This window comes from Thrips palmi, unplaced genomic scaffold (assembly GCF_012932325.1).
Source record: "Thrips palmi isolate BJ-2018 unplaced genomic scaffold, TpBJ-2018v1 HiC_scaffold_6, whole genome shotgun sequence".
Taxonomy (NCBI): domain Eukaryota; kingdom Metazoa; phylum Arthropoda; class Insecta; order Thysanoptera; family Thripidae; genus Thrips; species Thrips palmi.
The window spans coordinates 2894478-2908488 of NW_023144633.1; the positions used below are offsets into that span (position 1 = coordinate 2894478).

Genomic DNA, 14011 nt, shown 5'->3' on the forward strand with positions numbered 1-14011 from the left:
GCTTACTATAGGACTGTCCAGCAAACATCAGCAACAACTTACACCAAGCAAGCAACAGCCTATATCATGATTCCCCAAATGATTTATTTTTTTATTATATCAACGAAACCTCAATATGGAGAAATGGAACAAATTGGATTAAGTTTGGTACAACAGAAGAAATATGTCTGATTAGAGCAGATTTTTTTATTGAGTCTTGTTTCATTGCATTTATTACATTTTATTTATTACATTTTCTTTATTACATCTTGGGTTTCTGGGCAGAATTCGCCAGTTGGCCTATCCAGTAGCAGTAAGTGGATCCCTAAGTTCCATATAATTCTCTAAATTCTTATTCTAAATCACAGTTTACACTAGCGCTTTGCTGCATAGACAACAGCGGGTACTTTTGCATTAGACACAGACAGTCCGTAGGTAAGTAGCGTAGCCTATTCAAAAATTTCCAGCTTGGAGGAGTCAAAATCTGACAGCCTCCTACATTCGTTGTCTTTCTCACAAAGAACTGCCAATCAACGCGATTGAAAGGGAAGTCCCAAGACTCACGATTTAACTCCCAAGGTGGCGTGGCAGCTTCATCCCAATACAGACAGATGGCAGCACTGGCCGGAACTAGGCCTAGGCCCGTCCGACCATGGAACATGGCAAGTCTCTAGAACCTTAGAAGTAATTCCCTGCCTTCACGACAGATGGCCTTCGAGAGGCAAAGAAGCATCGAAAAAGACTATAAAAATTTCTGGACTTCGAAGGAAGACAGCCCACTCCGCGTCGTCGTTGTACATAAATGGTAAAAAATAACTTGCAGTTTCACTTTAGTCACAAATTTGGATTGACAAACTTTCAACGGCAGCGCCACTTGGCTACAGAGAGTCCGAGCAGGGGGTAGAGACGGCGCGACGGGACTGGGGGGTAGACTGGGGCGCGGGGTATCGACAACGTTATGCAACTTGCTTTTACTTCTCTGTTCGTTCTGTTCGGTCTTATCACACTTGGAGTCGCCCCTGCTCGGCCCGAGGCGAAGGGATCAGAACACACTAAGGTGGCGGCATGCATGCGCCCTGAGGGCCTCGAGGAGGGCGTGGAGGGACGGCGAGCGGCAGTGTAGGTTGTTCGTGTTCGTCGTTGGGTGCGGGGGGCTGGGGCGCACCTCGGCTGGAACGCCAAGGCCGGAGGGACGTCACCGCGAGGCCGAAGGGCCGCAGGACCGAAGGACGGCACGACGGGCAGGACGCGGCCAGGATCACACGGCGGTCGCAGTCATCGCATGCCGAGGCTGAGTCAGGGAGGGCAAAGTTTCCCGCGTCACATGGCGGGCTTTACAACAAACAGCCTATCTGTGGCCGACGGGCCGACGGGCCGACGCGACGCTCGCAGCGCGCGGCAGGGCAGGGAGTCCGCGCTCTCCGCTGTTCAACGGCAGAGCCGCGGACAAAAGCACCGCTTTCACCGCGGGCAAGTTGGCAGTGGCGTGCCCTGGGACTTCCCTGCCACGCCCTGGCCGAGCTGGGCGCTGGGTGGGGCACTGGTCACTTGACACAGTTTGGAATAGCCACCGACGGGCCGCGGGCCAGGCCCCTGGAGGTGGACTTGTCACTGACGCACTCGGTCGGACCGCGCGAGCCGCGAGCGTGTACAGTCGCCCAAACGCGGTTCGTCCTTGGCCTTTGTCGGCATGGCCTCGCCCGGTCGACGGGCAGGCTGGCTCGCCTGGCCTCGAGAAAGGAAGCATCTTTGCGTGTGGCGGCGGCGCCGCGCCATGGGATGGGCCGTGCCATGGGCCGTGCCCCGCCACTGTTCGGGCGCCAGGCGACTTCCGGGCAAGACGTCGCGTCGCGCCGAACCGGAAGCGAGGCCACGGCCCTCCGGAACGCGCCGAAAAGAGAGGCCCATGTGCGGCGCGGCTCAGGCCTGGAACAAAAGGAATCTGTGAAGATCGCCGGTTCGAATCCCGCCGTGACGTCAGTTTGGCGGCACGCAGTGGGCCAGAAGACCGGCGGCAGGCGGTCAAAATCCCGGACGCGTTTTGAGCTCCAGAGTCGCTAGGACTCGAACCGAACGTGTGACCCCACCAATGGATTCCTCGTTCGGAGAGCAATCCATTGGTGAGGTCACACGTTCGGTTCGAGTCCCATTTAGCGGCTCTGGAGCTCAAAACGCGGCTAGAGTTTTGGCCGCCTCCGCCAGTCTTCTGGCCCACTGTGCGACGGGGACACGTACGCTGCTCGCCTAGGTGACGACCTTCTCGTAGGCGGGCGGCGGCTGCTCGTCGAGCATGGCGATGTGGTACGGCGGCGGCGGCTCCGTGCTCAGCTGCTGCTCGGCCAGCTGCTCCTGCTGCACCTGCTGCAGTAGCTGGTGCTGCTGCGTGGGCTGGCCCGTCCCCAGGCCCGGACACGAGGAGTCCATGCCCGGCCGGTCGATCACCACCTCCTGCGCAGAGACGCCGGTGGGTTCAAACACCGCCAGTTTCGCTTTTTTGCGTTTCACCCGGTTCCACCGCGCAGCCTGCGACATTACCACGAGGTCGCCGGAGTCCCCGAGGTGCCCCCGCCGCAGCGCCCCGGGGCCGGGGTCCCTGAGCGCCGAGGCGGTGGCGGCGGCCGCGGCGGCGGCCAGCTGCGAGTTGACGCGCGCTCGGCAGATGGACGCGGTGCAGCCCACCATGAGGAAGATCATGAGCAGCAGCGACAGCACCATGGCCTCCATGCCGGAGCTCTGCGCAGAGGGAAAGAGTCAGGACGCAGTGTAGGCGACGGGGCGTTTTGAGCTCCAGAGGCGCTAAATGGGACTGGAACCGAGCTTGTGACCCCACCAATGGATTCCTCGTTCGGAGAGCAATCCATTGGCGGGGTCACACGGTCAATGCGAGTCCCATTAAGCGACTCTGGAGCTCAAAACGCGTTTAGAGTTTCGGCCGCCTCCTCCGGTCTTCTGGCCCACTGTCCGCACCTGGAAGTCGAGGTAGAACTTGGTGCCGGCCACGAACACGGACGCCAGCGCGAAGGACGCCCACAGGCCGCAGGTGAAGCGGTCCATGAGGACGGGGGGGCTCTCGTGCACGGGCAGCGGCAACGCGCCGATGCCGAACATGTCGGCGCGGTCCGAGGCCATGCCGCCGGCCGAGGCATGGTGCAGCGCGGCGTGGTGCGCGTGGTGGGCGTGCGGCCCGTCCAGGGGGATGTCCACCAGCAGCGCGGGGTGGCCGTGCGGACGGATGCCCGACCCCGTCGAGCCTCTGCAACACGCAACGCCAAAATCACCTCCAAGCCACATTCAAACGCCTCCATTAGTAACATTTATCCCCACGGCCCGCTACGTTGGAGAGATGCCTTTCCTCTTTGCCAGGCTGTTTACGGGCCGTCCCTCGCGCGTCCATTTCCCCCGAACGCCAAAGGAATAACTTGGCCGTCCTCTCGCCCTCGCCCGGTGTCGCTAGCGTCGCCGGGCCTCTCGGCCAGGTGCTTGAACCCGCAACCCGCGCGCCGGCCGAGGTACGCGTACGGCGTCCGCGGCACGCGGCGGTAGGCTACGCAGGCACGCGGTGAAGCCCTGGCCTGGCTGCCCCTTTCCCAATGCGAGGCGGAGACGCACCGAGCTGCAGGCTCAATCCGAACAGGCTGACTCCCTCGCACTCGTGGGGCGTCCCGCAAGGGCGCGAGAGAGACACGACGCTAGCCGCGCGCAAAGTCACTTTGAGGCCACTTCGGCACTTGGGGGCCGCGAACTGCGCGCTGCGCACACGGGGGTCGCGGTAGGAATGCGACATGAGATGCGACACCAGATACAGTCATGCAATCGCTGCCCTGCCGGCCTGCCCGTGTTCCCCTGTTTGTTTTGGTCTAGGGAGCGCGGCGTGCTTCGCGCTTTGCGCTGGCTGCGCTTAGAGTCCAAGTCCGAGTACGCCTGCTGGGTGGGCGAAGGAATGTTACCCTCGGAATACAAGTCTAGCCGTTAGGCAGCTGAGGGCCGCTGAAAGTACCATACTTTTGTTGCTCACTCGTTGAGTGAAAGGGTGTGCCCTACAGTGCCATGGCCCACCGTGCCGCCCTGGGCCGCCCTACAGTGTGGCGGGCGTCGCGTCCGCGTCACGCAGGTCATGAGGCCCACGGTGGCTGATACGGTCGCGGTGCCGCGGTGCGGCGATAAGGTGACTCCGCGTCTCGGCGACTCGGGCGCGGACTTTTGCACCGGCACTGTCACAAACGCAAGTGCAGCGTAGAACGGGGTTGAGGGGCTGCGGCGCGGCGTCCGTCTCGATAAAATTAAAACGACACGGCAGCGGCACGGCCAGCTGCCGGCTAGGTCGCGGATAGGTTATCCCCGGGGCATCTCAAATCTCAAACGGAAACAACAGCCCCACGCGTCCGGCTGTCTCTCTCGCACCTCTACGGGACGCCGCCCATGAGACCGCGCGACGGAGGCAGATTGTTTTCTATCAGTGGAGTGGGCTCGGGACTTGCTGAGGACAGGCGCCGGTCCAGGGTGTTTGTAAGGAGGAGGCGATTTTTGCCAGTCCTGCCTGTTGCCTGCCTTCCAGGCGGTCTGGCTAGTACCCAGGGGGTAATTCAACCTTCATTCCCCGCCTGGCTGATGGAGCCTGCTCTACGTACATGTACGCGAGGTGGGGCCGCGGCCGCGGCAGTGCGAGGTGGGCGCGGGCGGCGCGGGCGAGCAGCGGCGCTGGCGGCAGTCCGGGGGTCCCCGCCGTCACCGAGGGCACGCGCCGCGACCCGCCGGACGCCCCCGAGGAGGCCACCAGGCCGGCGGCGGTCAACGCCGACGGCGCCGTCGTGGTCCCCGACGAGGAGGCGTCCCCGTTGCCGCGGTGCACCCCCGGCGCCGTGGTCTTGGCGGCATTCTGCGAGCTGGAGCGCGACGACCGGCCGGGGCGGCGCCGCCGCTGCTGGGCTGCTCCGGCTGCAAGCAATGACGGCCAGGTTCAGACAGGGTGGCGGTTCGCCGGCGGTGGTCAACAAGGAAAACAACTTTCACATGAATTTTTCTCCGCGGAAATCCCTCGCGGCTGCGTCGCCGCCAAAGCCAGTGCACGGCCAAGGTGGCCAAGGTGCAGTCCTAATTTGGTCTGGCGCTAATGGCCAAGCGTCTCGGCTTCTCGGCGTCTCCATGCGCGACTCCGGGCCGCCATGACGTCACCGACGCGGCCAGGCCTTCCTGGCCGCCGCGCGTGCCGCTCGCGACGAGGAGTGTGTACTTTGAGGCGTGCGTGCTGCTGGCGGGATGGCTGACGCTGCTCTGCAATTTCGCTCTCCGAGGACGTCTACCATCCGGCCAATTGAGACGCGTGTTTTCTGGAGTCGCTCGGATGGGCAGTCATTTGCGTAGTACTGTCTTTAAGCACGGACTTTGCATGGAAGCTCCGTGACACTGTATTCGAAGCACACCAAAAGCACGTCCCGCTACGGTTGGGAAAGGCATGCTGACAACACACACAGCAGAGTGGGCCCAAACTTGCAAAAACGAAAACCAATCATTTTCAGGTCGCACACGAAAAGTCACACGCACACACACACACGCACACCCGTGCAAGTATCACACTCCAAAATGCACAGCACGCCGCCCAGTGTGTGTCGAGACCCCTGGAGTTGCCGCTGCGGACTGACTTGGGACTTCCCCGGGGAGGTGAGTGAGAGAGACTTACGAGGTAGCCTACTCGAGGACAGCGAGGCGGACACCCGCTGGCTGTAGCGGCCCCCGTGGTGCGGCACCGAACCGGTGGCACCACGCTTGTCGATCCAGAAGTGCATGGCGGCTGTGTCCAAATCTGGTGAGACAGACAGACAGAGAGACAGGAACCTGAGAGAGAGAATGAGTGTGGCGGCGGTGGGCCCACATGGCGGCAGACTTTGGATGGGTTGTACAGTGCTTGTGCGAAGCGTGGTGCGTTCTCTCTCTAACGTGTGGGTGGCGTGGGCGAGCAAGCATACTGCCAAGCTATGAGAAAGGAAAGCAGATTTGGGTGGATAGAGCTAACAGATGTAATAATAATCAGAACTTAGATACTTCAAGAAAAAATTACTGTTTGCTCTGAACCCTTTAATTAAAAAATTAATAAAAACCACAAAAAAAATTTCAATCGATTTTTTAAAAATTATTTCCGAGATTTTTGTAGATTTTTGAGCTTTGCGCCCCTGCAAGCGCGCGAGTTGCGTAGCGACACAGCTGTACTCCGCTGGAGAGTCAGAGTCAAGGTTAGGGCGCATGCCCCTTCCCCGAGGTGGTCTACTGGCAAGGCGTTTGGCGAAAGCTAAATGAAAAGCAGCACCTACCCCGGTACCGCTGGCTTCCTCTGCTCACATTGGACCAGCTCGACGAGGCGGGGGTGCACTCTGCCATTCAAAACCGAGGGGTTTGATCAAAGTTGATGGGGCGCAAAAGTGGGGGGAATCAGCTCTCGGCATGGACGCAGCGCCCAGCTGGAGAATTGGCCTGCTGGTGCCAGGGTTCGCTCCGCGCTGTGAGGGCCGTCGACGGACACGCGGACGCCATTTCTGTGGTCCCACGCTGCTCCAGGATACTCCAGGATACTCCAGGATACTCCAGGATACTCCAGGACGGCGAGGGGCCTCGGGAAGGGCCGAGGGAGGAGGAACGCGGTGCCCGTCGACGGGGCTGTTTTTCCGTCTGCGCGCGAATGTAGGTCTACGAGGCGCTGGCCGCGCTGGCCGTGCTGCGCGTAGGGCTGGTATGCTAGGGCTGGTATCGATCGGGGAATGGGTTGGAGCCACGGCGGAGCCAGTGTGGTGGTGGTGGCGGCGCCGGAGCTGCCCTGCGCCCTGCGCCCCACTGGCCGCCGCCCCCGCCACCCCCTGCCGCCTCCTGCCACCCTCCAGCAGGGCGAGTCGCTCTGTCTCTGTCGCACTCACGGGGCGGCCCGCAGGCCGCAGGACAAAGAGGCGCGGCGCTCCGGTTGCAAGCCGAGCAGCCTGGCGTGGCGGCATGCGACCAACCGAGTCACTTTCCCGAGTGCATTCGGAGAGAGGCCAGCGGCCCAGCGAGCGTGCAGTCACTGCACAGTGCAGGTGCAGCAACCCGCCTGGGAAAAACGGAGCCAGACACCGAGGCGAACCGACACTCGGCGCACTGGGCCTCGCGCGGAGGAGTCGCGTCGCAGGCCGCTTCAAAACGTTCAAAACCCGCGCGGCCCACCGCGTGCCCCGCAGCGGCTTGCTACCAACCTCGCGGAAAATGTTGCGTCCCTGCACGTCGAAAACCAAGTGTTGGCCGCCGTTTCTGCAGAAGAAAATTCAAACTTCAATTTAGTTTTCTGAGTCGTCTTCATCATAGAGTGAAAGCAGAATCAGTGACTTTGAAATTTCGAAGTGGTCGCAACTGGTCAGATTGTTTCGGGACTGGCAACACTGGGTGTACAGGGTATAAACTGGAACGGACCCCTGTATCGATTTAATGAAAACACGAATGGCTGTCGAGGTCAACTGTGTGTGTTGTGATGTGCGTGTATCAAAGTCTCGTCTATAAGTGAATCGTTTTAAAATGAAAAGTATTTAGTTTGGTTGTTGCACTTCTAATTATGCATTCAATAGTATACACGGGTAGGCTTTTGTCTCGAGCGATATGGAACGGAATAACAAATTATACTACAACTTCAGCGGAGGCCTCTGTGAGCAGAAAACGGGAACCACATTTAGTACATGCAGTTTGTGGGTTCCCAAAAGACTTTACTCAAGCCATTCTAAAAAAAGGACAGTTCGGTGACGATGCCTGGTTCCATGCGCTTAGCAAAACCACCGATGTCATTGGTAAGTGGATATTGTCAATGTGGGTCTTGGTTGGGGCAGTGGCAATCGTGGACGTTGATGCTTCCCCGCACGACAATGAAAGTCACGGGCATCCATCCGGGTATTTCACAACACGGAATACAGCGTGGAATCGCGTCACAATGAATGAATGTTTGTCAAATTTGGTTGCCAGGAGGTCCGAAATTGGGGGAATATCGTTGTCAAGAGGTTATATTTCTTATTTAAGTTCCTAAGAGAATTGCACATTTGACCTCTTCTTGTTTATTATTTCTTTGGACTTGCCCAGTTAGCTCTCAGCATTTCATTTTCTATTTTTCTGTATCATGTTGTCTAAATGAGGCAAATCAAACAGCATTTCTTTATGATTATTGTTTGCTTTATATTTTAGGTGTTGCGGATGGTGTTGGTGGGTGGAGAAATTATGGAATTGACCCTGGTGAATTTTCGTCATTTCTCATGAAAACATGTGAGCGCTTAGTGTGCAGTGGTAGATTGAAAAATGTATTGCCTGCAACTCTACTTGCCAGAAGTTATTATGAACTTCTCGAAAGCAAGCAACCTATATTAGGTAAAAATTCTTTCATCTCTGATTATTAAAGTTAAAATGGTAAAACATTGTTTTATCTTATCATTTATTTTCCACAAAATTCCAGGAAGCAGTACTGCCTGTGTCATTGTTCTCAACAGAGAAACCTGCCAAGTCTATACAGCCAACATAGGGGACAGTGGTTTTGTTATTGTCCGGCATGGTGAGGTAGTTCATCGATCTGAAGAACAACAGCACTATTTCAACACGCCTTTCCAACTCTCATTACCTCCCCCTGGGCGCAGTGGCTTGGTGTTGAGTGACAGGTAGGAAATTCTGTTTTACTTGTGTAAAGAACAAGTTTCACTGTAAAAGGATGTCCCACTTATTTTGGGGTGTATTCAATCAACTATTTCGATTTAATTTCCTGTGTATTTCTATCCAGCCCTGATGCTGCTGACACATCAAGTTTCCCAGTAGAAGATGGTGATGTAATTCTTCTAGCCACTGATGGTGTGTTTGACAATGTACCTCAGCAGTTACTTGTAACAGAGATGACAAAATTGCAAGGTGAAAAGGACCCATGTAAGATTCAAGGTGTGGCAAATTCAATTGCCTGGATGGCTCGCAACCTAGCGTTTGATAGTACTTTCATGTCGCCATTTGCCGAAAGTGCTCGGCACAATGGAATTGAAGCAGTAGGTGAGTTTGCAGAGACCTTTCTATGTTAATACCATAGCCAAATTTACATATTGAAGAAATGTTACAAGTTTTAAAGCTGACTTCTAGACGAGTCCTGTTAAAAATTAATTGTATTTTGTTTGTTTCAGGTGGCAAGCCAGATGATATAACAGTACTATTAGCAACTGTTGCAATATGAGGTGGCTCCATTCGCTTAGGTTGTTGTCATTTGTTTGTACCATAAGTAGTTCCCTCTTGAGTAGGGGTAGGCTCATATTCATCAAGAGGTTGTGTGTTTGGGACTGAAAAGGGTTGTGTCATTGCAATATTGAAATTAATGCAAAACCCTTTGTTAGTCCGATGTTACCAGAGGATTAAATCAGTGCCAGGAAGCAGTCAGTAAAAGTAATATTTACTTAGAATACTGTACTTTTAATCATTATACAAATGTGATTTTTGCACAAATGTTTTGAGATTTTTATCCAACTTGCTAAGAAGACTGGTTTGTTATCCTCTATGATTGTGATGTGCACTGTTGATAGTTGATAAGATTGCATTGTTTACCTATGGCAAGCGTTTGCATTTGTCATTGTCATTAGTGCACCGTTGTTGCCACGTCATAAGTACGCTTATTGACTTGTGCACATCTTTCATGGCAAATGTTCAGTCGCTGTCCTTGTTATTGGGAAGATAAATATTTTTACTTCCTTGTTCATGTTATTAGTGTTTTAATACCATTGTCTGTAATTGTTTGTCATTCAGTGAAGAATCCTCCATTGTAAATATTTTCCATTTTCACCCTCAGAGATGTTAAACAACGGCAACTTTTGTAAGAGAAAAATAAGTTTTTCATTGCATTTACTCAAAATTGTTACTTTTGTGTAATTTAGTTTATTTTCTTTATGTTTTAATTTTGTCTGAAGGTATTTGTATTGTGTGATTGAAGGCTCAAGTGAATGTTATTAAGGAGAATGAATCGAGAGGAAAAATAATGGTTTGCCCAAGAGTTGTTTTGAGTTTTTATTTTGAATAAGGATACGAGCTAATGTGATAGTTTAGTCTTTGTAAGTCCAGGTGCTCTGATAAATGACATCAGTTCTTAGTTTTGGTAGCAGGATCTTTTTGAAGAAAAAAGGAAATAAAGAGGCCTCTCAGAAAGGAAAACAAATCCCGGTGAACATGACATCACTTAAATTTGTATAGTGGTGTTGAAAGTGAAAATGCTATCCAGTGAACAATATTGAACAATGCTTCATCCTCGAACTAATGAACCCATTGCATATAATCAGGCATCAGTAGTAGTGAAATAGTTAAGTTGAGTGACTGAGGAATTAATGCTCATGTGTCTCAAGGGCCAAGATAAGTAACGCAGGTGGGGGTCTGCAATGCCCAAAGTCATGACAGTACTCTAAGTCTAATCTGATAATGTTCAGTCTAGTTTGGAAACTCAATGCATGCTCTCGTTTTTCCTGATATTTTATTTTGTACCTAGTCAGTTCTGCAGAGTGTGAAGAAAGATCCATTATATTGGTGCTAAAAATATTTCTTGGAAGAAATTGTGAACCAAGGAGGATTTTGGGAAGTGAAATTTCAGAATAAAGAATGCTTGGGTCCTCTCCTGAAACTTCATTTTACTTGCAATGAAAGAAAAATCATTACATTATGCCACAGGCTCTCTCTGCAAGTGACAAATTTCCTTGATTTCTTTTGGCTTAGATGCAAACAAAGTAATACATTGAAAAAAAAATCTCTCTGTACTTTCATTTCATGCAAGTCAATTGATTAAAAGATTGAAAAGCTATTTTGATGAACAAAATATGGAAACAGAAATTAAACTGGCAATCTTACTTGGCCTAGTCAATATTTAGACAAAAGTGGTGGGGAAACACGATATAAGCTACAAGATGCACAGCTACGCATCAACATATGCCGTCAGATATTTAATTCATGAATTCTAAATCACACCTAACTCCTCATGACTGAGTAAATGCTTGATTACACTGAAGTGTTATGTTCCACAAATAATTTTTAAGAATATTTACACACGCTAAAAGATACAAAAAAAAGTGATAAAGGCTATTAAGGAGCATAAATCTTGAGTGTTCTGTCCATACTTGTTGAAGCAAGGTATTGAGCATTGCGGCCAAATCGAACACCTGTAGCCATGGCAGTGTGATCATTGAATACTTTAAGTTCTTGCCACTGTTTGCACAAGTAGACCCTAGAAGAAAACAATGCAACCATGAAATACTAAGTAGAGTGAAGAAACTCAACAGATAATGACACATCAACCTAACAGCAACTCACCTAACATCTGTACCAGCAAGAGCAAGGTATGTACCACTTTGATCAAAGCACAAATCTTTGATTTCAAAGTTATTGTCAAGTTGTAAGGTCTTAAAGTTCTTCAATTTTCGTAGATCCCATAACTTAACACATGCATCATCGGCGGCTGTTGCAAGGTAATAACCATTCTCAGAGAAAGAAATGGCAGTGATAGGACCAGAATGACCTGTGGGCAAAAGAAAGTAATGTTAGTTAGTACAGTTGGAAGATGCTCTTTAACATTTCAGTTTCAATTTGAAGGTGTACTGAAATGACATACCAGCAAAGTTAGCAACGTTGGATTGCTCCTTCAGGTCCCAAATCTTAACTTGAGAGTCTGCAGTACCAGTACCAAAGATTAAACCATCAGGGTGGAACTGAGCTGTTGTAAGACCAGTGGAGGCTTGATCAATGACCTGAAAATATATTAAAACATGTGAAATCAAGGTCTGCATTTGCATTAAAGAGTATTTTTAAAATTCAAAGAAACCCTTTTTGTAGTTATTACCTTAGTGAGAAGCCTTCCTGAGCGAATATCTGAGAAGGCCCAGTGCTGGTCAGTAGAAGTAGACAGCACAAAGTCTCCAGTTGGGTGAAGGGACAATCCTGTGACAGGGCCATCATGAACACGAAGGAGCTGAGTTGTTTGAGATACGGGAACATTCCATACTCGGATGGTAGTGTCAGGGGATGCTGTGATAACCACATCCTGAAATAGTAATACAAAAAATGAAACGTGTTAAAAAAAAATGATTGTGAAATGCAATGACAACTATTTTCATGATTGCCTACCTCATCCGGATGATATATGACACGTGTGACTTTCTTGGTGTGACCCTTCAAAATAGCAACCACTTGTTCTGTATCTTTGTTGAAGACAGTGGCATTACGATCGTTTCCTCCAGTGAGGATCTTGCTTGTGTCAGAGCTATGTACATCCAAAGAGAGGATACCAGGAACACTCGCACTGTGTAGACCCTGCACAAAGCAAACACTACAATAAGTACAGACACAATAAATCATTCGATTAAAAACTTGTCAGAAACATAAAAACAGAAGTAAATTGGTAAATATGAAAGTAACAAAAGAATTCTTACGGGATGAGAAGAAATAGTATGAAATCCTCGAATGGCATCAACACCAATAAGGTCTTCCGGTACTGTGCGACCCCTCTTCTTACGCTCTTGAGTCAAAACAGTGGCCTTCTCTTGGAGTTTCTGGATAACTTCTGCAGTCATACCAGCTTGTTCGGCCGGCTGAATAGCCACACCAGTAGCCTCGGCAGCAACAGCCTAGTGCAATAAAAAATTAGAGGTAAAACAAGAGCACTTCCCACAATATTAAAGTATATTTATGTTTGGAAAAACATCTAACCGGCTGCGGCACTCCAGCTGGGGCAGCCATGGCACCAGCTTGAGGTTTGAGGGTTGCCAGGGCCTCACGAGCAGCCATGACTTCCTTCTGCAGACGAGCAATAACTCGGCAGGCAGCATCGTGTTGGTAAAGGGCGTGACTCAGTTCCTGCCTGGCCGTTTGGAGTTGCTGTCTCTGCGTGAAACTGTGCAGCATCACGGCGTCCCACTCGTCCTGAAGGGTCTTTAGGATGGCAGGGATGCTAGTTGCGGAGGGGGGCTTAGGCTTTACAACCGCTGGAGCTGTAACAAAGCTATTGCGTTAGTCCAGGAAACAAATGAACATATGGGTGACTTGCTGACAGGTCAGTGATGAGTTCTTACACTTGATGTCAATCAACATTTCTGCTGATAGCTCCTTATTATTGATGGGATCGACGCCATTTTCAATAAGGTATTTTTCGATAAGTCTCTTCTCAAAGATGGATCCCGAGACAGGAGAAACCACTGGATGCTCTGGCACCTCATTGGAAACTGCGGGAGAAAGAGATAAAATCTAATTAAAAGATGAAAACAACGAAAATTCTTCGATAAAACAATAGTAAAGTGGAAGAGAGGGGGACCACAAAGATACAAGAGAATGAACAGGTTATGGAACCAAACCGACAGACTACATAACCTCAAAGCAATTGACATTATAGCCCATTCCAAGGCAAAACAGAACAAAACCAGCACTTAAACAGAATTGGAGCATAGAAAACACCTAATTCCAGCACACTGGGATAAATAGGAGGACAGTGTAAACAAATTCAGCGAGCTGAACGAAGTCGGGACACCGACGCGCCAATATCGGCGCCTCCGGTAAAACAATGAGCCCCGTTTACTTACTGGCGCAACAGAGTGACATTTTGAGGCTTTGCTGTCAAAACTGGCGGCACGCTCGGGGCGTTGTAAAAAGCCCTCTCCGACGACCCAGACGAAGAGAAAACTTTGACGAGCGCGACGCCGGCACCGCACCACACACGCTTTTCCAAACACCCTGGGACTCCACCACGTGCGAAATGACCTATCGCTGTCCCTCTCGCTCCTGCGCGTCGCGATACGGGGAGAGACGGAGACGGAGATAGGCGGATGCGGACGCAGCCGCGCGTGGCGATCTCGGTTTTGATTGGCCAGTTCGGCCGCCTGGAAAGCGCGGGCTTATTCAAACGCTGTCGCTCACGACGCAAGCAACGAACAAAGCTCCGTCGCTCTCATTGCTCTCATTGGGCGTTCCGCGAGAGTCTAAAAGAGAGACAGAGCGACGAAACGATCCTTCAGGATATCTCGGCTGCCAGTGTGCCATCATGGAA

At 51.5% G+C, this 14011-nt stretch overlaps 3 protein-coding genes across 4 annotated transcripts; 1 reads left to right on the top strand and 2 right to left on the bottom strand.

The window, feature by feature from the left end:
• Nucleotides 1–180: 180 nt before the first annotated feature.
• On the bottom strand, nt 181–6720 carry LOC117651976. Its single transcript, XM_034396603.1, has 7 exons — nt 6285–6720; nt 5657–5779; nt 4722–4914; nt 2947–3232; nt 2503–2712; nt 2215–2424; nt 181–1905 (listed from the first exon to the last, which is right to left on the bottom strand). Exons 1-6 carry the CDS (start codon nt 6349–6351, stop codon nt 2224–2226), a joined length of 1080 nt encoding a protein of 359 aa, XP_034252494.1. The 5' UTR covers nt 6352–6720; the 3' UTR covers nt 181–1905; nt 2215–2223.
• A 691-nt stretch (nt 6721–7411) lies between these two features.
• Nucleotides 7412–10033, top strand: LOC117651678 (protein phosphatase PTC7 homolog). 2 transcript variants are annotated; one of them, XM_034395930.1, is made up of 5 exons: nt 7412–7775; nt 8164–8343; nt 8429–8627; nt 8747–9003; nt 9132–10033. In XM_034395930.1, exons 1-5 carry the CDS (start codon nt 7547–7549, stop codon nt 9179–9181), a joined length of 915 nt encoding a protein of 304 aa, XP_034251821.1. In that variant the 5' UTR covers nt 7412–7546; the 3' UTR covers nt 9182–10033. The 2 variants fall into 2 exon arrangements, with proteins under 2 accessions (XP_034251821.1, XP_034251822.1); XM_034395931.1 differs by lacking the exon at nt 7412–7775 and adding an exon at nt 7848–7982.
• Nucleotides 10034–10593: 560 nt separating this feature from the next.
• On the bottom strand, nt 10594–13740 carry LOC117651677 (pre-mRNA-processing factor 19). Its single transcript, XM_034395929.1, has 9 exons — nt 13548–13740; nt 13044–13193; nt 12682–12962; nt 12405–12599; nt 12100–12285; nt 11816–12016; nt 11588–11723; nt 11290–11494; nt 10594–11203 (listed from the first exon to the last, which is right to left on the bottom strand). Exons 1-9 carry the CDS (start codon nt 13564–13566, stop codon nt 11062–11064), a joined length of 1515 nt encoding a protein of 504 aa, XP_034251820.1. The 5' UTR covers nt 13567–13740; the 3' UTR covers nt 10594–11061.
• Nucleotides 13741–14011: the final 271 nt, after the last annotated feature.

What these genes read in the sequence shown, in the direction of transcription:
- LOC117651677 (XM_034395929.1), bottom strand. An exon ending in CAGCTGGAGTGCCGCAGCCG is followed by an intron (nt 12,600 to 12,681) that starts GTTAGATGTTTT and finishes TTATTGCACTAG; the next exon opens with GCTGTTGCTGCCGAGGCTAC. An exon ending in TCATATATCATCCGGATGAG is followed by an intron (nt 12,017 to 12,099) that starts GTAGGCAATCAT and finishes TTACTATTTCAG; the next exon opens with GATGTGGTTATCACAGCATC.
- LOC117651678 (XM_034395930.1), top strand. Translation starts at nt 7,547, where the DNA reads ATGCATTCAATAGTATACACGGGTAGGCTTTTGTCTCGAGCGATATGG. An exon ending in CAAAACCACCGATGTCATTG is followed by an intron (nt 7,776 to 8,163) that starts GTAAGTGGATAT and finishes TTTATATTTTAG; the next exon opens with GTGTTGCGGATGGTGTTGGT. An exon ending in CAATGGAATTGAAGCAGTAG is followed by an intron (nt 9,004 to 9,131) that starts GTGAGTTTGCAG and finishes TGTTTGTTTCAG; the next exon opens with GTGGCAAGCCAGATGATATA.
- LOC117651976 (XM_034396603.1), bottom strand. Translation starts at nt 6,351, where the DNA reads ATGGCAGAGTGCACCCCCGCCTCGTCGAGCTGGTCCAATGTGAGCAGA. An exon ending in AGGAAGCCAGCGGTACCGGG is followed by an intron (nt 5,780 to 6,284) that starts GTAGGTGCTGCT and finishes CTGTCTCACCAG; the next exon opens with ATTTGGACACAGCCGCCATG. An exon ending in ACCTCGTGGTAATGTCGCAG is followed by an intron (nt 2,425 to 2,502) that starts GCTGCGCGGTGG and finishes TCTGCGCAGGAG; the next exon opens with GTGGTGATCGACCGGCCGGG.